Source organism: Marmota flaviventris, chromosome 18, assembly GCF_047511675.1.
Source record: "Marmota flaviventris isolate mMarFla1 chromosome 18, mMarFla1.hap1, whole genome shotgun sequence".
Lineage (NCBI taxonomy): Eukaryota > Metazoa > Chordata > Mammalia > Rodentia > Sciuridae > Marmota > Marmota flaviventris.
The window spans coordinates 61,528,085-61,554,296 of record NC_092515.1 but is presented as its reverse complement, the minus strand read 5'-3'; the positions used below and the strand labels follow the sequence as shown (position 1 = coordinate 61,554,296).

Below are 26,212 nucleotides of genomic sequence, written 5' to 3'. Positions count from 1 at the left end.
CGACGGGCATCGTTCCAAGGTCCAGATGCTCCAGTGCACGCTTCTCGGCGCAGCACGGCTCCCTCAACAGAGCAGAGGGCTCTGCTGACGGGGCACCTGTCTTCCTCACAGCCGCCCCTCGGGCACCCCCAGAACCCCCGGGCTGGCAGGGGAAGTGGCGCTGGGCGCATCGGGAGCCACCTGAGAATGACAGGGGCAGGGCTTAGCCTGTCGAGTGACCAAGAGGCACGGGCAGGACCTGGGCACGCCTGGGGCTACTAGGGGAGGGCAGCTGGGTTGGCCAGGAGGACAGGGCGCAGGTGGCACTTGGGGCTCTGGGCCCGTGTGTCCTGTGTGGCTGGGGGGGAGCAGCTGCGTGGTCACTGAGCATTTGTGAAGGAGTAAACGCATGGCCTGTGCCGTGCTCCAGCTGGCCTGTTGCCGCGTTCCCAGAACGGCCAGTCCTACCCATCCTGCGGGGACAGACTCCCTCAGCCGGGGCCATGCCACAGCCAGCGCGCCTTCCCCATGTTCCAACAAGAGCTGCAGCTCGTCCACCGTCACCTCCAAGAAACTCACCTTGAGCCTGCAACACCATCGCTGCTCTGCTGCCCAGGGCGGATCCACCCGCCCTGCCCACACGGCATCTCTCTGGTCACCACCGGGTGCCCAACAATGGTGACAGCTGGGACTGGTGAGCGCAGGGCTGGTGAGGTTGGCAGCACCAGCCCGGGTCCTGGCTGTCACTGAGGGAGACTGGGTGCCTTCACCAGCACACGACGGGGCCCCTGCAGGGTTTCAGCAGGTGGGGTGTCCCGGTCAGTGCTGCAGCCTGGAGGAGCCTACGCCTGGGACAGGGGTCCCGACCCTGCAGCAGGAGGTGGAGGCCCTGGGTCCCCGAGTCACGGTGAGAGAGCACGGCTGACGTGCACTCCAGAACCAGGGCTCAGGGCCTCTCTGTGCTGTGGGTACCAGGGGGGTCCCGGAGCCCTCCTCAGGTGACTGTGAGCACGCAAGTTACGAGGGAAACTGGTCATGTTGAGATACTAAGTACTGAAAGTCACGTTTTCCAGGTGCAGTTGTGCACCCGATGACCCCAGAGACTCAGGAGGCTGAGGCAGGAGGACCATAAGCTACAGGCCAGCCTAGATGGTCAGCCAGGCCCACCTGGTCTCGGTGGCACAGCCTCCCTGGGCTCGGTCCTCAGTGGGGGTAGTATGGCATTTGTGAGTTGGACACCTGCATCCTGACTGGCACATGAAGTAACAGCAAGGACGGGGGCTGGCAGGGTAGGACACAGCACAGAGGTGGCCCTGCCTTCCCAACAGGGAATGGCTAGCCCAGGCTCAGAGACCCTGCCGGGGGCCCGAGGAGCTGTCCGGGGTGCTGACCCTGCAGGCTCTCCTGAGCCTCTCCTCCCGGAGCAGGCGCCCCGGCCTCAGCTCCTCCGCTCCCCGGCCCTCTACCCCAGTTCTGCAAGATGCAGAGAATTCTGCATTGGATGGTGACAGCTGCACGACACATCAGACACCATGGAACTACACGCAAATGGCTCAGGTGACGATTTCATGTCACATGGATTTACTGCAATTCCAAAAATTGGAAAAAAATTCAGACCACCAGGGCCAGAGCACATGAGAGACTCACTTTCTAGAACTTCAAATCAACAGGCTGGTCTGCTGCTCTGGGAACCGCCTGAGAGTGGCAGGATGAACACCACCAGGTGGACACACAGGGTGACGACACGCAGCCTCTCTGGCACTCACACCCATGTGTGGCCATGACAGACACCACTAATCAATGGAGGCCTGCCCCCAGCCCAGATCGACCTCAGAATCCTTCCCAACCCAGTGCACAGGCAGCCACCACCAATCAATCTGAGATGGCCGCGAGCCGGTCGCCTGGGGCCAGGCTGCTCGGGCTGCTCCTCCAAACAAGTGCAGACACAGGGTGGGGCCGTCTGGGACCTCGCGTGGGTGCTCCAGCCGCGCTGCGCTAAGTGGTAACCGAGGTCGCTGTGACTGGCACCCCGCCAGTAGTCGCTCCCCGTTCAGCACTTCACGTAATTACTCCTCAGGCACCAGCCGGCCACCCCACCGGGGCCAGTCACCGACGGGATCTGGGCTGGGAAGGGGAGGACGCGGCTGTGGCAGCCTGGCTGCGGCAAGAGGCCCGACTCCCCAGGTCGGGAAGCGCAGCTGCTCCCACCACCACACCACCCACAGGGGCCCGCCCTCCACAACCCGTGACGTGGCGGTACGCTGGACGGCAGGCCAGCCATCCCAGGCACATCCTGGGTACCCGGGAGGGGGAGGGAGGAGGGCAGGGCAGAAAGGTGAGGAGGAAGGAAAGAGGCAGGAGTGGGAGGGAGACAGCGCGAGGGCAGACGGGAGGGCGAGGTGGGCAGGGGGGAGCCAGGGGCGGGCGAGTCCCCCACGCTGACCCTGACCTGGCAGGAGGGAGTCAGGAGCTAGCTGCGGGCCGGTCCCAGCCCTGGCACAGCCCTGGCATGGCCACTCAGCAGCTCTGCGGCCCCGGGATCCCCACGAGCCTGCTCTCACCGACCCACTCAGTTTGCTGAGCGACCCCTGAGGCCGGTTTGCTGTCTGCCACCTGAGCCCCAGTGACACCGGAAAGGTCTCCACGCTCACAGGAGCGGTCTGGAGCAGGTGAGAGGCCCTGCCAGGCCGGGCAGCACGGCAGCCGCAGCTCCAGGGCGCTCAGGGCAGACCCTGCAGAGGAGGGGCCACTGAGGTCCTGAAGAACGGCCCTCCTGGGAGCCACTGGTACTGAAGTCACGGATGGTCACTTGGGCCCGTGTGCCCAGGTCACTGACGCTTCCCAGGCCTGGTGGCCAGGTCCTGATTGTCCTCACGGCAGGCTGCGCCCACCCTCTTTCTTCCTCCCTGTGGGACACTTCCTCCCTGGTGACTGGTCCCAGCCCGGGGACGGGGCTGCTCAGACAGAGGGGCCTGAGCACCAGTGCTCTCAGGGCGTCTTTAGAACCAGCTTCTACCTCAAGTCAGTGCTACCTGTTTAACGTCACAGTGTTTGATGTGACACAAGGCTGCCTTTCTATTTTAAAGTACAGGGTTCAGGACGTGTGGTCCATTCCCTCCCAGTACTGAGCCACTCGAGGTCCTTCCAGCACGTTCTTCACCTGGACAGAAACCTGCCCCTGGGCCCTCACGGCCATGCTGCCTGCCCGGACACCCTGCTCCTCGTCTCCCCGGGGCTGCGGCTCTCTGGGTCATACAGGGCCCGCCTTTTGTGCTGTCCTCCTTCCCTGGGCCCCATGTCCTCAGGGCTCACTGTGCAGATGCCGTGACCTGGGCTCTGGTCAGTCTGCAGGTGCTGCAGGCTGACCCCGTCCCCCATGCTCCAGGGGAAGAGCCAGCCCCGCCGGCTGCGTTCGTGGACAGGGCCCTTCAGCAGGTGGCAGGAGGGCCTGGGTGGCGTCTGCCCAGACAGGACCGCTGGGCCTCTCGGAGGCAGGGGAGGAAAGGCCACGAGAGGACCTGGAGCTGAGGAGACCCTGACCCTGTGTGCGCCTGGGCTCCCAGCTTCGGAGCCAGGAGGGAGGCGCGTTCCTGTGGAATGGCCCCGGCCTGGCTTTTGTTTCCACCCGGGAGTGACTCAGACGCCAGCAGAGGGGGCACACAGGTGGGAGGGGCGGAGCTCCAGGCTCGGGCAGGGAAGTCCTGCAGCCCTCTCTCTGCCGTCCCCGACTGCGCAGCACAGACTGCAGGCCCTCCTGAGGCCCAGTGTGGTGTGCAGGGAGGGGACCCAGCAAAGGGCCCCTCTCCCCTTGGATGGCTGTCCATCAAGCCCTGCATCGGTCAGCTACCCTCATCCCCCAACTGAAAGAGACGCTCATGGTGCCCCACACACCGCAGCCTCCCCAAGGTCGCCCACCTGCCCTCCCTGGGGCATTCTCGTGAAATGCAAGGGGTGAGCTGAATCGCACCTGGCCTCCGGGCCCTGGCCAGGCCCAGCTTGGCACCCCCACCCCACCAACCACACAGACCACGTGTCCAAGTGGGAGGAGCCACAGGCAGGTGGCCAAGGGCAGACTGGACACAGGAAGCAGACAGCCAGGAAGAGAAAGCAGCCTCCCCCAGCTCTGGCTAGACCCCAGGCTGGACAGGACGTCAGCCCTCAGACCCCCAAGGGGGGTGAGCTGCACCGCGGCCAGTGCACCCCGCCTCACTGTGGGAAACAGAGGCTGCTCTGGCACGTCCACCACAAGGGAGGACAGCGAGGGCCCCTGCACTGGGTCTCCTACCGGACAGGGGACGGGGTGGGTGTTCTGGCAGGCTGCACCTGGGGCGCTGGGGGGGAGCCGCGAGATGCCATCTAACTCGGGTTAGAACTGACCCACAGGGACAGCAGCCGGAGACCCAGCTGCCCCAGGCAGGAAGTGGGGCTCCAGTACACAGCAAGCAGAGCAGGACCCTGGCTACGAGGGCCAAGCGCCCTGCGGGACTGGTGCCGAGGGCCACGGGGTCAGCTTGACCCAGTGACGTTGATGGAGATGACAGTGACGAGGGTGCATGGCCCCAAGCCAGGAGTCGTGCTGCCTAACTCAGGAGACCGCGAGGCAGCTGCTGTCAGCCCAGGCCGCAGGGCAGAGGGGAGGCCCAGGCCTGGCGCTGACCCACAGCAGCTCCGGCCATCTCCTGCTGCAACCGGTGGGCTTGGGGTCAGAATAGAGGGAACAAGGTCCCACAGTCACCAGATCAGTCCAAGCCCTGGGGCCTTTTAAATGGTGATGGCTTCTCTTGGGAAGCGAGAGTCCAGGCCGTGGGTCCTGCACTGCCCTAGGCTCCACCCCCAGGCCCAGGGCTCCCTGGACGTGGTGCCTCAGGACAGGCTCCGTCTCCGCGTCTCCCGCGGTGCCTTTCTGAGCCAGGCAGAGGCCTCTGTGAGGGGAGCAGTGGCCCTGAGCTGCCATCTGAAGCACATGGGCTCACAGGAGGGGACAGGGACGGTGACTGAGCTAACCACACCCGACAGCTGGTCCTCCTGGCCCACAGGGCGAGGACCAGGGGTGCTGAGGTGTGGGTGGGCACTGGCTCCAGCCCTCAGGAGCCCCCAGACTCAGGCCCGAGGTCTAGATTTCCTGGGTGGCTGGGGCGGGTCAGCCGGGAGGCAGCCAGGTCCCTGAGAGGAGCCCGCCAGCCCCTCACCCACCCTCCTCGTTGCCCGGGATTCTAACGTGCCCGTCTCTCTGCTTCGGTCTCTGACGGTGCCAGGCCACAGCCGCCCACCGGCAGGGCTCTGCTGGCCTGTGGCACCCTCCGTGGATTCAGGAGTCCCGGCCCGGCCTGCACCACCCCAGGCCGGGCAGCACCGCTGCAGGGCATGACACCAGGGACCAGACGAAGTGGCCTTCGCAGACCCGCCAGGCCCAACGAGTGCCCTGACGAAGGCCTCGCGCTCAGGCGTAAAGCAGGCGGTTCTCCTGGGTCTGAGGTCAGAGGGCAAAGTGAGCCCCAAAATAGCCTGGGCACAGTGAGCGCAGATGTTCCCCATCAAGAGAGGGGAGCGCTGGGAGGACAGGACACCAGTGGGGCAAACACAGGAGGCCCGAGCCACGGGAGCGGAGCCTGCGGACACTGCGCCTCCCTAGGCGTCCACGCAAAGCTCCAGGGAAAAGCGGCCACCGTCGGAGGCCAGTCCACGGCCGTAAAACAGAGCTCTCCCCAGGAAGGCCAGGCGGCTGGACACGCCGATGCCACAGTGGTCTCTCTGCCGACCTGGTGGCCGCTGGGTGAGCGACGGGCAGGTGGGGTACTCCGTGTGGACACCCTGGACGAGGCCAAGTCTCCTCTGGTGGGATGGAGTGGGAGGTGCCAGAGCGGCTCGCGCCCCGCGGAACGGTACCAGTTCACAACTGTAATTCACTGATTTCTGGGGTTTCCATACAATATCCTCAGACCACAGCTGAGGGAGGAAAGGGAGACCACAGCAGGACAGGGCTGTTGTCCTGCAGACACGTGGACAAAGGTCTGAAAACGAGCTACTTCCAAGGAGGCGGACAGCTCGAGTGGCTATTCACACAAACCCGTCACAGTCCTACTTTCACAAGGAAATGTGAGTGCGTCACTTTAATGGGGACTAACAAGGATGCCACCCTCCCGTTCCACATCTTCCAGCGTCTTATCTCCTCCAGCCCAGTCACCAGAGAGCCCGGGCAGCGTAGGGCACGGGGAAGTCACCCTCCCGCCTCTGATCCAAATGCACACACCACACAGCGTCTGGTCAGGGACACGGGGACACCAGCTGGCCACAACTCATGGAGGGACCGTCATGGAGCTGCACTCTCCTGACCTCTGCAGCCCACCCCTGCCCCCAGGCACCTGCCCACTCCAGGCTGCTCCTGTGGGAGGAGAGGTCTGGGGAAGCTGCTCCCCTGCCTGACCTCCTCGGCCCTCACCCTGAGCAAGCAGGGTCACTCCCAGGGGACAGCTGACTCAGGCTGCAGGGTTAGTGCCAGAGAGGAGGCACGCCCTGAAGCAGAGGCACTGGGCACGTCCAGGCCTCCCTGGCTGCCCTGTCCTTCTCCCCACCTGCCACGGGGACCCCAGAGAGTGTGTTGGGCAAAGCTGGGTCCTACGAGGTCTTTTTTGTTTTTTAAGACAGGGCCTGGCTAAATTGCTAAGGCTGGTCTCAAACTTGCCATCCTCCTGCCTCAGCCTCCACAGCTACAGGATCTCTGGCCCGCACCACCATACCCAGCCTCCTGCAGGGTCTCTCGAGGTCCCTGCCCCAGGCTGTGTGTGCGTCACACTGTGTCATGACAAGCACTTGCCCTGCTGAGTGGTACCCAGTGGCACACAGTCACCACCCCACATGTCCCCTCCATGAGCATCCAGGGGATCACCCCTCATCCACCCTCTGCAGAGCAGGTGACCTGCAGCAGATCCATCTGAGGGCCCCACTCATCAACCATGGGTGACCCCACGAGGACTGGGTCTCCCCACTGACTTTGCCGGAAGGTTCCACCTCACACCCTTTGCTATAAAGTCTGGGGGCCCACGGAGCAAATGGCCCCCAGCCTCCTGGACAGGACTGATGACATGGCTACGTGTGGCCACTGGCTCCCTTCCCTCCCTGTGACCCTGCCCTGTCGTCCCACCTTGCGACGGCCACTGCCTGGGCCCTAGCTGGCTATGGGCCGGTATAGGCCTCAGTATCCCCCTGTGGGACGGCAGTGATGACACCAATCTCAGAATCCAAGTTCCCCGTGTCCCTCCTGGTCTCCAGGACAGTGGGATTCTCCTGCCCTCATTGTGGCCATGTCCACTGAGCCCCAGGGAGGTCCTGGAGTGTCCGCAGAGGACCCAGGGAGGGCACTCCCCTCCCTTGGCCCAACAGCCCTGCCGGCAGCTCCAGTCATTGCCGGCAGTGACAGTGACCGTGTCTGCCCAGGCCAGACACTACACAGCTGCTGCAGGGTGGCTGGGTGGCCCTCATGCCCGGGCCAAGGCCCCGCCATTCTCCTGTGGCTTCTCTCTGGACAGTGGCCTCTGGTCTTCCCTCTTCCCCCAAGCCTAAGCCCATTGGGAAAACTCAGCTCTGGGTCCACAGTTCAGGATGGCGCTTCCTCCTCTGAGTGGCCGAGGTCATCGCCGCAGCACTGGGTCACAACCCAGGAGCTCAGACTCGCTTACCCCTGCTGGGCCTCCAGAGCAGGGCTGGAGAGGACATCAGCAGTGACAGCAGGGCCAGCCACACACCAGACCATGTCCAAGCTCAGAGAGGGTGAGCCACTTGCCCTGGCTGCTCAGCAGCCATGGAGGTACTGGACGTGGTCCACTGGGACCGAGACCAGAGGCTGAGAAGCAGGTTCCAGCAGCCAGCGAAGGCCGGATGCCTCCCTTCCCTCAGCCACACTCTCCCTGCCAGACCCTTCAACTTGCAGTGCCTGGGAGACCACCCTGGAGGGGAGTGACGGGTGACAAGCTGCACACTGGTGCCCACGTGTGCACGGGCAAAGCCGGCACTGGAGTCAGCCAGGCCCCGCACCCAGGGCCAGGCTGCAGAGCCGCCAGCGGCACTTCTGGAACCAGGCCCATCCACCTGCACGGCACGTGCTGCACCGTGGTGGGGCCGAACCCTCTCTGTGATCCTACCGACGCAGAAGATGGGCCTGGGGTCAGGGCGGCCAGCGGGACTGAGGGTGCACACGTCCAGCCTCAGAGGTACAGAGGCTGGGCAGGAGCTGGGGTGCAGAGGGCTCATCAAAGCTCACGCCAGTCTCTCCCCTCCGTCTGTCCACACGCGGATCAGAGAAGGCAGGTCCTCTCCAGCCCCAGGCTCTCCCTCAGACACCAAGGGCTGGACACTGTCCCAGGAAAGCAGGGGCCCTGGGAAGCAAGCGCACTGTCTCTGGCGCCTTCTGAGGCCCAGACGACACCACCCAGGACCCGCCGGGCCCGGTGCACCACCTGCAGTGCCTGAGCTCCCACGGGCTCCCACAGACCAGCTGGGATCAGCCAGGTCCTCACACTGGCCCCGCAGCGCCCAGGAGCAGGCCCGCGTCCTCCCTGGCCCTAGGCTCCTGCTCTCTGACCACGCCTAGAGAAGCCCTGAGTCCAGAGGGCACCCACCCACGGCCACCTCTGGACCTGTTCCTCGGGGCCCTGCAGCCCCGCTCAGCCCAGAATTCACCATCCCACAGCCAGGGCCAGGAAGCCGCTGGCCCAAAGCACCAAGTCTCGCCTGAGCTCCTCCCGGCTGCTCTGTCCACGGGGCCGTTGCAGAGCCTATGGAGAATCTCGGGGGCCAGTCTGGGCAGCCGCATAGCAACAGGCACCCCACAGCCCCTCTCAGGCAGCCGCCGTCCCCCGACAGTCCACAGTGAACACATTTAGATGCACGGACAGACGAGAGCCCGGGGAGGCTGGGGGCCCAGGCCCTGCCCGCCACCTGCGTCCCTGCCCCACCCTGCCCACGGGCCCCTAGGACCTCTGAGGTCCCACGTGGCATGAGGACCGGAGCCAGGCACGAGGGCCACCTACCTGGACGCTGCGATCTCGGCCTTCTGCTTGGCGATGGTGGCCGCCCGCTCGGCCGCCTCCACAGCCCGGTCCACCTTCTCGCGGGTCTTGCTGGCGCGCAGCGGGATGAGGTTCTTGCGCTTGCCGCTCACGAGGATGTTCTGCTTGTACTTACCCTCCTCCTTGGTGCCGTCGGGGAAGGTCATGCAGCCGTAGCCGTGCCGCCGGTTGCTGGCCCACTCGCCCTCGTACCTGAGCCCGTCTGAGCGCTGGCTCACGCCGAAGCCCGCACGCTTGTCGTTCTTCCACTCGCCCACGTAGGTCTCCGTGGTGGTGGCGTCGATGTCGTCCTCGATGACCGCCAGCTCGGCCTCGGCCTCGCCCAGGCTGATGGTGGAGTGGACGTCGCTGGCCGTGGAGCTGACCGTGCTCATGCCCGCCTCGCTGCGGAAGGAGCTCTGCTTGCTGCGCTGGCTGGCCAGGCTGCTCTTGGACTCCGACTTGCGCAGCTTCAGCCCACTGAGCAGTGAGCGCCGGAACAGCCCCTTCTTCTTGCTCTTGAGGGTCTCGGAGTCGCTGTGGGCCACCAGCACGAAGCCGCCCCGGGACACGGCCGGGCTGCCGGCCACCGCTGGGGAGGCGTCCGGGTGCAGCGCGGTGCCGTTGGTGTGCTCGCTGCGCAGGGAGTTGATGGACGTCCTCAGGGGCGAGCGGATCACTGCCGCCATGCCATAGGGGACGCTCTGCCGCACACCATAGCCTTGGCGCATGCCGCCGACCCACTGGCCCTGGTATGTCCCTGGGGAGACAGAGAGGGGTCAGTACCCAGGGCAGCGAGCGCCCCGGTTACGGGGACAGGCCAGCAGTCCCTCCACGGGACGGCTCTGCCTGCATTCCCACCTTGGCTCACGTGGAGGCCCACGGAACACAGAGCGCTCACCACCTACCCCCCCAGTGGTCACTGTCAGAGACACCTGCCTCTGCTCCCCACAGGAGGGGTCCACTCCCTTGGGACTGGGGCGGGAAAGAGGCATCACTCTGTGGCGCAACCAGGCACAGGACCCAGAGTGAGCCTCAGCCTGCAGCGCACAGGGAGGCCCTGGAGGAGGCCCACAGCCTGGGGTGGCCACAGCACCCTGCCCAGGGCAGCTGCAGGGACTCTGCTGGAGGCCCCCAGGAGATGTCTCAGTGGGGACAGGGCAGAAGGCAATGTGTGTCCTCAGGTGACCTCAGGCATGACAGTCAGCACACCCCACCACCGCGAAGAGGCCAGGGCTGGGGCATCCGTATCCCCACTCTCAGTAGCACTGTCCCCGGAGCCAAGAGGTGGAGGCCCCCGCACATCCAGGGGCGAGGATAAGGGAGTGCCACTCGCCCCTGCCAGGGACCCGCGGCTGTGAGGAGGGAAGCAGCCCATAGCCTGCGCCACGGGAGCCTTCGGTGTCATGCAACAGGAAGAGCCAGACACAGAAGGCCAGGGCCAGTGGGCCCAGGGACGGTCCCGGAGGCAAGTGGTCCACAGAGGAAGTCGAGAGGGGCTGCCCAGGCTGGGTGGGAGGGGCTTCTGCCGGTGGGTATGAAGTTTCTCCTGGGGCGATGGAAATCGCTGGGACGATGTGCCCCACGGCGACTGACCTAGTGCCCGAGGCTGCCCGCCCACACAGGCTGGAGGCCTGGGGCCGCGAGCAGCGCTGCCAGCCCGCGGGGGCCAGGAGTCCAAGGCCGCCTGGGAGAAGAGGTCAAGATGGCGAACCCCATGCTGCCCAGCGCACAGTAAGAAGGCCCGGCAGGCCTGGCTCTGTGACTGCAGGCCAGTTTCAGGCCTCGCGGACCTGCAGTGTCCCTATCTACACAACAGGAGCCAGCGCTCTGCACCACAGGTCACCGGAGCACTGCCTGGCCACACGCAGCCCGGCCGTGCTGGTCCTCAGTCATCCTCGCAGCAGGGTCCCACGGGGTCCCACGTCTGAGCAGGGCACGGCACCTGCGGTGGCCACACTCCCCGCCACTCCCTGCTGCCTGCCACCAGAGCCACCTCCTCCGTACAAACCCCCGCCCAGAGAGTAAAACCTCTAGGTTTGGGGAGACGGAGCCTGACACTGTGGCCCAGGACCCTCCCTACCTTCAGCACACCCCACATCAGAACGCGGCTGACCTCTCCAGCTTGTCTGTCCCTGAGCCTTGTCTGCAGACTCCTCTCACCCAAGCTGCCCACCCCCGTCCAACCCACCCGGCCAGAGCAGCTCCTGCCCCTGCTACACAACACAGGCCAACAGTGCCCCTCACCCCGTACCCACAGTCCATGGGCTGGCCGCCGTACAGGCTGCAGACGGGCTGGGGACAGCAGCAGGCCCCTGGGTGTTCCAAGTGCATCCTCCCACTCAACCAGGCCCTGATCTCCCTGAGGGCAGGGCCACGCCGCGGGTTCCTCACTCTCCACATGAGAGGTGGCCCAGACCTGGGCGAGGACAGGTGTGCACAAAGCCTCGACCTGGCCAGAGCCTCGGACAAAGGCCACGAGAGCCCTTGGCACCAAGAGGCGGTGGCACCTACCCTGCACCCCAGCTGCTGCCAAGTGGCTGGGGATGGGGGTCAGAGGTCAGCTTGTCCACACAAAGGGCCCAGGATGGGCATCCTCGTGAGTGGGACTTATCTGGAGCTGGGTACCTGCAGGAGAAGAGGGGTGTGGGGCAGGAAGAGGGCAAGGGTGGCCCAGCACGGTGGGACTTGTCCCAGCTGGAGGCGGGGCTGGACGGGGGCCCACCCATGCTGGTCATTTGTATCCCAAGGCTGGGTCAGGCGGGGAGTTCTGGACTCCGGACAGCGCTAACGGGGACAGAGACCTGCCCAAGGGAGGACGCTGGCAGTAGGAATGGCCTTGCCCGGGGACGGGAGGGCTCCCCTGAAGGAGCCAAGGCAGGCCAGTGGCAAAGGCCACGCCCGGAGCCTCTGGTGCCAAGGTCACTGGACATCTGGAGGAACCCTCCACAGGGAGAGGCCACAGGCGAAGCTGGACGGGAAGGTGGGTACAATCAGGAAAAGCCCTGGGGGGAGACAGCAAGGAACCAGGACCGGAACGCTCGAGAGAAAGAGGCTGCACCCCCAAACGAGAAGATGCAGAGAGCAGGTCGGAGAGAGAAGCCCCCAGGACCCACGAGAGGGTGGCCGGAGTTCAGCCCTGGTGAGCAAGTTGCAGGAGGAGTTCTAGATCTTTCAGAAACCAAAACGAAAGGAAGGGGTGGAAGATGCCAAGGAAGTTTGAGAACCACCCAGGAGGCCCGCGCAGGGGTCTCAGAGAGCAAAGGCACAAAAGGACCAGAGACACCAACTAGGACTCAGGGGTCCACAGACACCGGCACGAGCAGGGGAGAGAGCCCCAGCAAGACACGCAGCACGAGGTTGTGGGCCGCCCGAGGCCAGGAAAGCAGGCGGCGGGTGCTGGACTGAGCAGCGAGTGGCAGAGGACAGCCGACCCCAACCCAGCGGTGCCCCGCGGAAAGCCGCCCCACGCGGGCTCTGAGCAGAAGTGACTTCCAGTCCCAATGCTACGCCAATCCATCAACCAAGTCACCAAGTCACGCCAATTCACCTTCCATAGTCCTTTCTCCACCAACATGAGGGGCGGAAAGCGAGAGAAAGGGGAGACGTGAGACCAGCACCGCCCAGGCCAGGGGCTTCCGGGAGAGCCACGGGGAGGGCGGCCAACCATAACGGCACATCCGTGCGGGGGGGTTCCAGGCGGGGATCTGGAGGGTGGTCTCTGGGGAGCTGCACTGAGAGGAAGAATGGGAAAACGCAGCCGTCGGCGACATTTCTAGACGGGACAGCGCAGGCGAGGCCGGCCCGGGTGCTGGCCGTGATGGCGCAGTGTGACCGCCAACACAGCGGATCTCATCTCTGATTTTGTGGTCTAACAATACTGAGAAGGCCAAGGAAGAGGGTTCTCAGCAGCTGAGAGTGTCCCCCTGCCTCAGCAGAAGTCACAGGGGACAAGCCACCCGCTCCACGCACGCGGCAGAGGCACCCACCTCTGACGGGCTGAAACTCTGGTCCTGGGGAGGGGAGCTGCAGGAGTCCCAGGCCGCCTGCCTCCGAGCACCACCCTGTTTTCAACTCGCCTTTCACCGTAAACTCTGGGCACGTGGCCCCGTTAAGGGCTGAAGGTCTCAGTGGACAGGGGCGAAGGACACTTTCACCAGAGCATCCCCAATGACACTGCTCTCCTCAGCCGCGGAAACCAAGTGTCAGGGTCTGCACCTGGCCGGGGACTGGGGACCTGAGCCTGGCTGGCACTGTGAGGGCCTGCACACCTGGAGGCCGCTGGGCCTGGGACCAGCACCCCGTGTCTAGAAGGCCAGGGGAGAAAGCCAGAAAGAGCAGGCCAAGAGAGCAGGCCCGGGTCCCAGAGGAACCGCAGTGGGAGCCACCGCCGCAGGGCCAGAGGAGGCGGGGAGGGGCCAGGGGAGGGTGGCCACACCAGCCACAGCCTGGTGTCCAGCTATCACCACCACAGGGCCAGCGGGCATCACAGGCAAGACCAGACCCCAGTGCTCACCCCACTGGGGTGAGCAGCACACGGGACCCCCACGGTCACCTCCATGCCACCTGGCATTGGGAACCAGAGACGTGAGGAGCCACACAGGTGAGGCCTGACCAAGGACCACAGCCTCAGAGGCCCCGTCGGCATGAGGGTCGGCCGGTCCCAAGTGCCCCACGTGATCCTGGCAAAGTCTCCATCCTGCCTCCGCTTCTTCCTTTTCAACCAATACTTTCCTAGAGCAGCTTCAGATCCAGGGAAGACGAGCAGGCGACAGGGTCCCCCCCCCACAGGCTCTGCACCCTGCCTCACCGTCACCTGGCACAGTGAGGCTCCGGCCAGGGGCCCAGACACTGCCTGGGAACCTCCCAGAACACTGAGGCCCAAGCCGTAGGGAGGTTGAGGCTGCGGGGGGTGCGGGAGGAGGAAGGCCAGCCCTCGAGGGTCCAGCCAGCCAGGCAGGGTCCCGGGCAGCCACTCAGGCCCCTTGTGCCGACTCAGCACCCCAGGGGAGGGGTCCTTGCTGGTCCTGGTGCCCCCAGCCACAACCAGCCCCTGTGGGGAGGTGGGCTGGACGGGGGCCTCCTGAGGGTCCTGTCCTCCTGGGAGCTCACGGCCACCTGCCGCCTGTTGGCATGAGCACCTCACGGACAAAGTCACTCCGGGGTCAGGACTGAGATGAAAGCAGGTCACTGTGCCACCCGCAAACACCAGCCACGCCCTCCTGGCTAAGAGGAGGGCACTGCTCCTTGACCAGTCACGGCCTGGCCCTGGGCTCCCTCTCTAGAGGCGACGGAGACGCCCATCAGAGAACTGCCCCTTCCTGCAGCACGTCTGGGTGAACCCCACTGGCCCAAGGCCCTGGCCCTTCCACACACCAGGGAGTGCTGGGTGGTTCCACGGAAGTGCCCACTCTGGAGGCTGTGGGCAGTGTCAGGGGAAGCCTGGGCAGGCGCTGACCATCCTGGGGCAGGAGGCACTGAAGGGCTGCAGAGGCCCGGGGCCAGCAGGCTGGCCTCCGACTCACACAAGACCAGCCACTGCAGCTGTTCCTGAGACATGCCGACAGGGCCACCTGGACCCCCTTCTGCAGGACTAGGGTGACCATCTCCCCCCAGCACCGAGTGGACGGGACTCCGGGCCAATCTGAGGCCTGGAGCTGCAGTCCCACCCAGTGTCCACTGTCCAGGCGGGAGAAGGCCCTGCTGAGTCAGTTCCAGGTCCCAGAGCCGGGGACCCAGCTTCCACAGAGGGCCCCTCACAGCCCAAGGGGCCCTTCCAGGGCTGGAGAGGCAAGCAGGGGGTGCCCCGTGGCTCGAGGGGCCTGCGGTGGGCCACCTGGGTGCTCGGGCTGCAGGCCAGCGGCTGCTTCTCTCCCCTCAGCGTCCCCCCAGGACGGGCGCCAGGACTTCCCAGGGTCACCACACAGCTTCAAAGGCAACGGGAGCCCTCAGTGCAGCCTCCCCCCAGGAGACGGGGCTCCGCACCCTCCACACGGCCTCCTGGCCTCCTCCTGTCCCCCACCGTCCCCGTCTCCGGGCTCTGCCTCCATCCTGCCTCTCCCAGGACTCACACGTCCCTCCCTTTGCCTCTCAGCTGACAGGACACTGCTCCTGTGAGGGCGTCACGTCACTGCCACCATGCCACCTCCAGCCCCCAAAGAACCCTGACCTCTGCTACGTTTCTGCTGCATTCTCCTGGGGGTACAGGTAATGTCCTCAGACCAGGCCCCGCGGCCTGGATGCAGCCCCTGACCAGAGATGGCCAGTCCTCATGCTGGCCAGTCCTCGCGCTGGCCACAATATGGCTGGTTTGGTGCAGCCCGAGGGGGAAGGTCTGAGGGTCTGCCCCCACGCGCCTGGGTCCTGTCCCACTGCCTGGGGGGTGCATGAAGGCCCCTCCTGCCACTTGGGCTGCCCGTCCTTCCTCCCCACCCACGCCTCACCCCCTGCCAACTTCTCCTGCCACCCTCAGCCCAGGGTCACTCCTGAGGTGGCTTTCTCCAGGCCCCAGACACCCCAGCCTCTGGCCCCCTACTCTACCCTATCGGCACTGAACGGGGACAGGCACGGTCCCAGACAGTCCAACCCCAAGCGGCCCTGGGCCCTATATTTACCACTGTCCCAGACCCAGCTTGACACGGGCACACAGCTGGCGCTTAATAAAACGCCCTCCTTCCCCGACACCATGGCTCTCTGAATGCCAGCTGCGACCTCCAGAGAACTGAGCTGTGCAGCAGCGCACCGAGCCCGGCCTCCCTGTGAGTGGAGGGAGTGAGCCCAGCTCTGTCCCGACACACACTCTGAGCGCCTACTGTGTGCGCAGCCCCTGCCAGACAAGAAGGGCCCCAGCACAGCTGAGCTCAGTGCCCTGTGGCACTCACACGGCTCTGTCACCTGCAGAGAACCCTGCGACTCGACAGTAAGACTGAACGGACGCCGTCCCCGTGGGAGCTGCCCATCCGAGGACACACTGGCAAGGAAGGCGGCCGGACCGCAGCGCACTGCAGGAGGGGCCGGAAAGGGCACAGCCGCTGAGCGAACACGGGCACAGCCTCCAAAGGTCGGAGTTGCCATGGGGCCCGGTGGGTCCACGTCCCCACGGGGCCTGGCAGGTCCAGGGCCCCGAGGAGCAGAGGCTGCCAGGTGTTCACCCAGCCAGAAGGCAGAATCCACCGAGTGTCCAGGGAGACGGACATCCGTCAGCACAGAAGGGGTGGTGCCAGTCGCCCTGCTCAGGAAAGAGCCAGACACCCAGGGCTGCGGCCGCAGGACTCTGTCCCCGTGAAGGGTCAAACGGGAAACCTCAGACACCCACATCCCGAGGGGCGGAGACGGGGAGCAGCTGTTGGCACAGGTGTGACTCTCAAGACCGACCCCGTCCTGCTCCGTGCCAGGCCAGGGACAGAAGGCCTCACACAGAGCTGGGCAGGCGCTCTACCACTGAGCCACCCTCCCAGCCCTGAGCTGTACATTTCAAAGGGACCCGTTTTATATGTGAATGACATTTTACTAAAGATGTCATCAAAAAATGTCACCAAGATACCACCGGTCAGCTGTCCAGGTGTAGGCCTCACAGGCCACAACCAGCCCAGCCTCAGAGCCCCCCTGGGAGGGCTTCCTGGCCTCCCTCAGCACCAGGCCCTCCACTGAAACCCCTCCTGGGTCTCCCTGCAGGAAGACCCCTGCCACCTCCGCCTTGGGCACCCAGTTCTCATTTCCAGAAGCAGACTTGGGGGGAGACTGGTGTTTCTCTGGGGCTGGGGGTCCCCAGGATGGCAGCGGCACAGCATCCGAGTGGCCCTCTGTGGATCCTACGGCAGCCCGGGTCAGGGGCTGGAAGTGCAGGGATCTGACCTGCGACCATGTGCTGTTGGTCCCAGGCTCCCCTCGCCCCGCTGCCACTCCCTCCCTGAGCCTCTGTTTCCCACCTGTGACATGGGGGGTCTGCGTCCTCCCTGGGAGAGGGCCACCTGAGAAGGGGCGGCCCCTGCGGGAGAGGGCAGCCACCAAGTCCACATTCACACGCAGGCTGCTGTGCTGGGCGGTGCAGGTGGGAGAAGGAGGCCCGAATACGGAAGGCTGGCGGGCAGTGGGGTGCCCAGGTGCAGGCAGTGGGGTGCCCGGGTGCAGGCCGTGCAGGAGGGGCCAGGAGAGGTGCCTCACCCCAGGAACCTGGTTTCCCACCTGGCCGTCTGCTCGCTGTGCACACCGAGATGGACCTGGGCAGGGTCAGGCACTCGTGGAAAACACAGGGTGCCACTGGGGGTCGTGGAGGGGCCTCAAGGAGTCGAACCCCCAGAAATGCACAGAACATCCCAAGTCTGCAGGGACCTGCTCTCTCCTGGAAGAGAGGGAACAGCTCTGCCGAGGCTCCTTGAGCTCAGAGGACCCAGGTTCATACGCTGCCGGGCAGCAGCCCACCAGAGACCTCAAATTTCTTTTCTCTTTTTGGTACCAGAGATTGAACCCAGAGGCATTGACCACTGAGCTACATCCCAGCCCTTTTGATTTTTCATTTGGGGACAGGGTCTTACTAAGTTGCTTAGGGCCTCACTAAGTTGCTGAGGCTGGCTTTGAACTTGAATCCTCCTGTCTCAGCCTCCTTGAGCTGCTGGGGTTATAGGCATGCATCACCATGCCTGGCTCAAATTCCTTTTCTTTTCCTTCTTTCTTTTTTTTTAAATATATATTTTTGGTTTTGGTTTGGTTTTTGTACCAGGGATCGAACCCAGGGGAGCTTAACCACTGAGCCACCCTCCCCAGTTCTCTCTATTTTTTATTTTGAGAAAGAGTCTCACTAAGTTGCTGAGGGACGTGCTAAGGTGCCAAGGCTGGTCTCTCACCTGCGATCCTCCTGCCTCAGCCTCTGGAGCCACTGGAATCACAGCTGTGTGCCACCATGCCTGGCCTTTTAGATTTTATTTTGGTACTGGGGATGGAAAGGAAGCTCTCACATGCTAAGTGAGTGCTCTACCTCTGAGCCACACTCCAACTCTTCTTATCTCTTTATTTTCAGACGGGCCCTTGATAAGTTGCCCAGGCTGGCCCTGAACTGCCATCCTCTGCCTCGGCCTCCCCAGTCTGGGATCACGGGCGTGGCCACGACGCTCTGCAGAAACTCTGTGTGTATGTGTGGTGCTGGGGACTCGACGCTGACCTCTGCTCAGTCAGGTGAGCCTCCACCACTGAGCTCCGCCGCGGTCCTCCTGACTCCAGGATTTCCTGAGTGCACCCCAGTGACACACACCTGGGGTTCACGTCAACGTCATCGTACATCTTTTGTGAAGGAAGCACTGTGTCCACTGCATGAGTCACTTGACCCTGAGTTTTAAAACTCTACTGAAAGCAACAACTCTTGGCCCCATCACTTTTATCAACTCCTGGGACTGGGACACCACCTCTCTGCGTCTGGCGTCAGAGGTCCTGGATGGACCCCAGGGCCGAGGGCGCCAATGTGCAGAAACCGCGCCCAGAAACAGAGGTCCTCCGTCTGCACTGAACCTCAGCCTCACCAGGAGAGTCAGAAAAGAACCCAGCTCCTGGCTGCACCTGGACCACCTCAGTCAGTACCTGTAGGTGGGCCCAGGCGCGAGCACCACCTGTCCATGGCCAAGACCAACACTAGCATGTTGTCACAGACCTCCTTGAGCTCAGAGGACCCAGGTTCATACGCTGGGCAGCTCAGGAGCACGCAGTGGCGCCTGCCCTGGAGCCCGGGACTCTGCACCCTTGACGGCCCCCCAGGGGCCATAGGTGTTGACTCCCACACGCAGCCGGCGTTGGGAGGCACTGGCCAAGAGCCAGGGTGCTGAAGGTGGGGTACCCAGGCCAGCAGCAGCAGCAGCAGCACCTGAAACATGCAAGAAATACAGATCTGGGGGTGACATCCCAGGCCCAGAAAGTCAGAGGCAGGTCTGCAATCTGTGTCCTGACGCTCGCTCACCTCCCAGCCGCTGATACACACTCAAGTGTGACAAGCACTGGCCTAGGTAATGACCATGGTGGGCGCTCCACCTGCCCAAGCCCTGCACGGCGCCGCGGCAAAGGCCAGGAGAGTCTGCGCCAGGGAGCACCCGCGGCGTTCCTGGGAAGGTTTTAGGGCTCCATCACGGACGCCAGGAAACAGGCAGAGAGGAAAGGCCTCCAAAAGGTCAGCAGCCCGGGGCCTGGGGATGACCGTCGCCATGCCCATCCTTCCAGACTGGACTTGGGCTTCCCCTGCCCTGGGCACCGCTGCTGCTCCTGCAGGACATGCAGAGCTCTCCCCCTGTGGAGCGTCCTACAGATCCCCAAAGTCCAGCAAGGAGACCCCTTGTCACTTAGGAAGTCACAAGTCCTGGTTCTTGTATCTGTTTCTTCTTTCCCCATCGATGGTCGCAGCCAGCCAGGGACCACGCGCTGCCGAGCTCCGCCAGGAGGACTCTGAGTCCCAGGAGGACTCTCGGCTGGACCCAGGTTCCCCAGCTGTGTGACCTGAACCCAGGAGGACTCTGCAGCGCTTCTCGGATGCCTGGACACACCACATGGAGGACAGGGGAGAGGACATGGTGGGCCGCAGGCCACCTGTGCACCTGCACAGAAGGCCACTCAGCAGCATCAGAAGCCCCCCTCCACCACTGCCCACACCAGGAACGCATGGCCGCAGCCCTCGCTGCTCGGATGGCCCTGTGCAGAACACGGGGTCTCTCACGGCCAACCACAGAGCCCACGACAAAACAGGGACTTCACGAGAGTGCCAAAGTGAGGCCGTGACATCAGTCTCACGGTGAACTGGACGTGTGCGGTGACGGTGGTGAGAGAAGTGGCCAGATACGGCCACGTCCACTTGCATGTCCACTCACTCCACAAATCCCGTGAGTGACCGCTCTGTGCTAGCTCCACGTCAGTAGTTGGTCTCACAGCAGGGACCAGCCACACACACGCCCCCTGCATGCCATGTACACTCCAGGCCACGGCTGTCCAATGGGCCTTTCTGGAATGATGGAAGGGGTCAGTGTCTGTGATGCCCAGTGTGGCAGCACTCATCACAGAGGCTCCCGAGCACCTGAAATGTGGCCAGTGTGGCCAATGAGCCGACTCCTTAAACTTCACTTTAATTAATTTGAATTTCAATTCACAGAGCCACGTATGGCTGGGGGCGCGTGCTGAATGGGCCTCTGTGACTGGCAGGGGCACTGGTGCTGAGTGGGGAGCGATGCCCTCTCCCTGGCTGCCTCCCCGGCCAGCCGGGCACCTGCTTCACCGCAGGGCCCTGCACACACCAGCGGAGGCCGCCCAGGGCCCTGGAGGGCCTCAAGCCCCCAAGCCTGCTGGCGGGCGGCCGGGACACTCTCAGTCCACCAGTAGGTGGCGGCACCTGGCAGGCGCTCCGCCCCCTCAGAACAGACTGACAGTCGGGGACACAGGCAAACGCTCCTTGAAACAGAACCCACACGCGGACAGAGCTGGGCCGGGCACACTTCTGAGCCCCGCCCGCGGGAAGTCCTGGCCAGGTGGTCCTCAGCGAGGAGTGCCCAGGGTCCACGCGGTCCCCAGTGAGGACGTGTGCGGGCTCCAGGAGGTCACCTGCAGAGAACCGCACGGCGCAGGCCTGGAACGCCGCTCTCCAAGGTCCTGAAGAGCCCGCCGCCGCTGCACCAGAGCCCAGAGGCGGTGGCCTCTCCCACCAGGACCCTGCGCCCTGGGCAAAGCGACCCACAAGGGTCTACCGTGGACACTCCACAGGCATCCCTCCTAGCACTCACAGACCTGGACGTACTTGTCATTTAAAGGCACAAAAGTTCCACAAAAATCACTAGCTCGAGGCGGATGGCTGTTTAGACTGGGGAACTGAGGACGGCAAGGCCCCAGCCTCCCAGGTCTCCCTCTCCCCAGGCCCCGAGAGCACGCGGCTGGGACCCGCTCCTGTCTCCTGCCACCCTGAAGGCTGGCATCAGCCGGGACTCCACCAGCACCCTGCCACTCACTGCCTCCGGGTCTCGGCGGGCCCCTGCGGAAGAGCTGGGAGAGGGGACGCTGCTCACAACCCCCTTCCCAGCTGTGAGGGGAGGTCACCTGCTCACCTTCCCCCCTCAGCCATGGAGCCTCTCAACACCCCACCCGTGGCTGAAAGAGCATCACTGAGAATCGCCTCCCCCCACCCTGCGGGAGGGCTCTCGTGCTCTGCTCTGGGACGAGCATCTACTGGTGCAGTGTCTGTGTCCAGGGGACGCTTCCTCCTGACCTGGGCGTCTGGACTTCAACAAGCACCAATACTACACCAGTGGGCAGTTCATGTTGGGTGGAGGAGAGGACGGGGCTCTCTCCACAGGCACTAGCCGCGCGCTGAGTTTCCCACGGAAGCGAGGCGTGCCACCCGGGAGCCGGCGGAACTCCCCAGGCAGGCTGCAGGGAGCAGAGCACGGGGTGAGGGTGCAGCCACGGGGAGGGGGCACATGGCCGCTGGGGGCGGGGTGGGGACTGTGGCAGGTGTGTTGTGCGCGTGTGTGCGCAGGCGCCTGGGTGGCTCGTCTGGCTGTGGGTGTGTGTGATTTGTGTGGGTGAGGAGTCTGGGCCGGGGAGCGGCCCTGCGCAGGAGGGCGAGAGGCCGGGTGTGAGTGACTCATACCTTTCAGGATGTGGGCGGGATTATCAGAGGGGGTGACTTTTAGTCCAAGGGTTCTGCGTCCACAGCGCCCAGGAGACACATCTACCTGCACAGAAAGCACAGCGTCCAGCGAGCGGGGAGGCACGAGGGGACTCAGGGCCCCAGGCACAGGTGGGGTAGCCGGCCTGCACTTGGGCACTGCACCCAGAGGGAAGGAGAGATGGGAAAGAATAGGAATTCCACACGAGCGAGTGGGCAGAGGTGGCCTGAGCGTGGACCCGGCCCTCCCTCCCCCACATTCCTCACTGCGAGTGCTGGCTCCCCAGCCAGGATGGGACCTGCGGGGTCACCTCTGCAGGTGTGGAGCTGGGAGCCCGACACGGCACAGGCACCGCAGCCTGCTCGTGTGTGCACGGGCACCCCATCATGCCTGGCCAGTGGCTCTAATGGCCATCACGGTGGCACCACTGCCAACAGTGGCAACAAGGGCGGCCCACCACAGGCGCCTGCTGCGTTCCTGCAGGTCCACCTGCACACAAACGGCCACTCCTGGCCACTCACAGCTCTGTCACCAGCCCTCTGCAAACCGAGGAAACCAGCTCAGAGAGGTTAAGTAACTTGCCCAAGGCCACAGCACAGAGCTCCGGCAGGGTAAGGCTCCAAGGCCAGGTGGCAGATTCTGCCCTGCCGCCCAGGCTCAGGCACACCACGCAGGCAGGCGGTGGGAGCTGCTCGGCTCACTTAAGAGCAGCGCCTGCCTGAGCCGGGGGAGGGTGAGCCGGAGGAGGAGCTGGCACAAGTGTCCCCAGCCGAAGCGCAGTCCACACCAGCCCCAGCTCGATGTGGGAGACATTCGCCACTGCTGCATTCTCCATGAGGCCGCGTTTCCCAAGTCAGCACTGGAGCTGGGCTAAAGTTCGGGAGCTCTGCAGTTGCTGCCCCAAATTCCCACCTCCTGGACAAAAGCCAAGTGGACTGGCGGTGGGACCTTCCCTCCTGAAGGCTCCGTCTGTCCCTGACACAGGGGGGAGACGGCGGCAAGACCCCTGCCCTACTCTGGCAGGTGACCACACCCCACTGTGGACACAAACAGACTGCCCAGGCATGCAAGTCCTGAGGGGTCACTCCATTCCCCTGAGAAGCTGGGACTACATTCAGAGAACTAGCCCCAGATGCCTCAGCCTCGTCACCCCTGGGCAGAGGGTCAACTCAATGTTCCCTCAGGCTATGTGGCTAGCCAAGAGGGAGGACCATCCCCGAAGCTGGCACCTGTGCTCCCCCTCAGAGCGCCTACAGGAGACCCGAGGACCAGAGTCCCTTGAGACAAGGTGGACATGCCGGGCAGCTGGCGGGCAGGTGGGGTGGGAACAAGGGGGCGTGGCCCCGGACGAACAGAGCCTTTGCTGCCCAGACTGGAGCCCAGGACTCCAGCTAGTGTGGACAGCTAGGCTCACTGGCCTCGCCTGTACAATGGGCAGGACAAAGCAGGACACACAGGAAGCACTCTGGGAACTGGCTGGACGCAGGGCTGGAAAGCCCAAGGAGGTGGCCCCGAGAACCTGCCCACATCAACCTCGCAGGGACGAGCTCACAGCCAGCCCAGCAGATGCTCCCTCCCTGCAGAATCCCCAGGGGGTCTCCACTCTTCTCCCCAAACAGAAGCTCCCTGAGGGCAGGGACGCCCTCCGCTTGCTTACTGCTGTGTTCCCACAGCCCCGAGCACCTGGTCACTGCAAGTGCCCAAGAGGTATTTGTCCAATGAGGGAAAGAATTTCTCAGGCCACCGGAGCTGCCCAAGGCCTGGGGACATGACTTCACCCCGGGCAATTCCTACCAGCGTCACAGGCAAGGAGAGGCCAAGGCCTCCTCCCACCTGCCCGGTGAAGCTGGCCTGCCCCAGGACGTGGAGCACAGTCTGGAGCAGTCACCACTCACTGGGAGCCCCTCTGGAGGACAGTTTTGCAGAGCAGTCAGTCCAGCCAGAGCCCTGGGGGCGACAACTGCCCTGGGCTCCCCCAGAGCCCAGCTGGGAGCGCCAGGCTGCCTGCCTGCCTGCCTGCCTGCCTCTGCCACCCACAACTGCTGCCAGGCCTGCGTGTGCAAGCACGCGCGCACACACACACAGGCCCACGCCTGGCTCCGAAGCCTGGCTCCGAAGCAGGGCTGCCTGCTCCCTCCTGGCCCTCAGGCCCAGGGGCCGTGGGGCTCTCCGACCTGCTCCATGAAAACAAGAGCACAGGCCTCCTGGGACCGGGCTGGGCCTGGAGCCGGCAGGCGGGAGCATTATATAATTAACTGCCCAGACTCCGCCTCCTCTTTGGGTAATAAGGAGCCCTGCCTTTCAGTTGCATAAGCCAAAATAATAATTACTCTCCAGCCCTCCATCTCTCCTGGATGTGGAAGAGCAGAGCTCTGGGCTTCCTGCAGGAGGCTCAGGCAGGGCGAGCACACAGACGCTCACACTCACGATTTTATCCCCGGCAGAAGCACAAGTCATTGCTGCTGCGTCTCACTCCCTTCCCAGGCATCCAGGCCTGCAAAACAGCACAGCCGCCTGGAGGGAGGCGGGAGCCACCTCGGGGCAAGAGCTCCCAGTGGGGGAGGGGCCGTGGGCCCGCCTGGGTTTGGGTCTGGCTTCTGAGACCAGTCGCTATGGCTCCCTGCTTCTCAGAGGCATGGAGTTGTGGGTACTGGAGAGTCCAGGCAAGAGGGCAGCTGCCAAGCCAGCCAAGGCTTCCTGCACAGAAACCATCTTACAGGCAGTTCACTGGCTTCCGGCACCTGGCTCTGTCCGGCTGGGATGTGGTGGCATCTTAGAATGAAGACCCAGAGCCATTCCCCGACTAACGGTAAAAATGGTTCAGCCACTGAAAGGAGAGATTCCTGGGCTCTCGCTAAGCAGATGGCCTCCCTCCTCCCTCCAGCAGCCTGCTCGACAGTGCTAGCCCGCGTCCAACCACCAAGAAGTTTACTGCCTGGCTGTTTTGGTTTGGGTTGGCATCCCCCCCCCCCCAGTGCTCCCAGTCTCCCTCTCCGTTGGCTTGGGTTGGTTCAGGACTGAGGGAGGCCCTGGGCGCCGCAGGAAAACAAGCAGAGAAGCTGGTACCTGACTCCAGCCACACCAGGGGGGCAACAGTGTTGGAGGAAAGTGGGCCCTCTCCAGCCACCCCCTCCACCCCTAGTGGGTCCCAGAGGTGGCCACCGGCCCAGCCTGGCCTTGCCAGCAGGTCTCTGGCCTGCTCTTGGGTGATGCGCTCATCCACTGCTCAAGCAGCAGCCCTCAGCCTGGCTCTGCTGCTGGAGAGCCCCCGACACCCTTGAGTTGGCACCCCGGCGCTGCCCCCCACCAGGCCTGGGGCAACCTGTAGCCAGGGCCACTGAGGCCTCCAGAGAACCCAAGAAATGCCCTGAGCGCCCACAGTCCAAGGGGAGGGAGAGGCTCAACTTCCCTGGAGATAAACAGAGGGGGGATTGGGGAGGGTCCCTCCTCCCACCCGACCCACCCGGCCCCATCCCGACCCGCGGGCACCTACCTCCATCCGAGTAGGTCTCCGTGCCATAGCCGTCCTGCAGCCCGTTGCTCCAGGTCCCTTCGTATTTGGCCCCGTTGCCCGTGCACTCCCGCACCCCGTAGCGCCCCTTAAATCCGTGCGTCCACTCGCCCTTGTACACCCACTTCCCCTTGCTCTCCAGGCCGATGCCGTGGCGCTTGCCCTGCGCCCAAGTGCCCTGGTACGTGTTGCCGCTGGGCCAGGTGTAGACGCCCAGCACCTCGAAGCCGTGGCTCCACGAGCCGGTGTATTCGCCTTGGCCCTTGGGGCCGGTGCAGACGCCATGGCCGTGCGCCTTGCCGTCCTCCCAGCCTCCGCAGTAGGACCCTCCATCGTCAAAATTAAACCTACCCCCACTGGACATGCATGTAACGCGGCTCGCGAATCCCGCAGGCGGTGAAAAAAACAAGGCGAGCGACGAGCCGGAGTCTTGGTTGGCTGCTGGCTTTTTGTTTTGATTCGCTTTTCGGGGAGCAATGGAGAAGGCAGCGCGGCGCGGCCGGCGCGGCGACTCGAGTCAACGGGGGCGAGTGCTCATTTTCCGCGGCGCCGCGGAGCCTGACCAGCGTCTCGCGCTCCCGCTGGAGACAGGACCGGAGGGGCGGGGGAGGGGAGGGGAGCGGGCGCGGGGGGGCCGCGGGCGGCGGCGGCCCGGCTCCACCTCGGCGCGAGCCCCTCGCCGCGCCCGCCCGCCCGCGCTCAGCCCCGGGCCGCAGCCCCCCGCCCGCCCCTGCCGCGCTGCGGGCGCCCGAGGGCGGCGGCGGGGCCCGCGGGCGGCGGCGCGGGCGGCTGCACCATCGCGGGCCGCGGGGCCGCCGGGCGGCGGCGGCAGCAGCAATGCGGCGGGTCCGGGGCGGCGGCGGCGTGCGCGCCCGCCCGGCCCCGCCCCGCGCCCCCTCCCGCGGCCCGCGGCCGCCGCCCGAGCGGGGGTCCCGCGCGGCGCCCCGGCCCCCGGCCCCGGCCTGCGTGCGGAGGGCGGCGACCGCGTGACGGGAAGGCGCCCGGCACCGGCGCCCTCGGCCACCGCCCGAGTCGGGCGCAGCGGGCCCTGC

At 64.7% G+C, this 26,212-nt stretch overlaps 1 protein-coding gene across 1 annotated transcript in view; it reads right to left on the bottom strand.

Annotated features, from left to right (window-relative positions):
* Jph3 (junctophilin 3) overlaps positions 1-25,524 on the bottom strand; it is a 48,009-nt gene extending 22,485 nt beyond the window's left edge. Inside the window, exons 1-2 of the mRNA XM_027933240.3 lie at positions 25,143-25,524; positions 9,006-9,783 (exon numbers count right to left, since the gene is read on the bottom strand). Coding sequence (XP_027789041.3) covers positions 9,006-9,783; positions 25,143-25,524 — 1,160 coding nt within the window. The remainder of the gene's footprint in view (positions 1-9,005; positions 9,784-25,142) is intronic.
* Between the last annotated feature and the right edge of the window lie 688 nt (positions 25,525-26,212).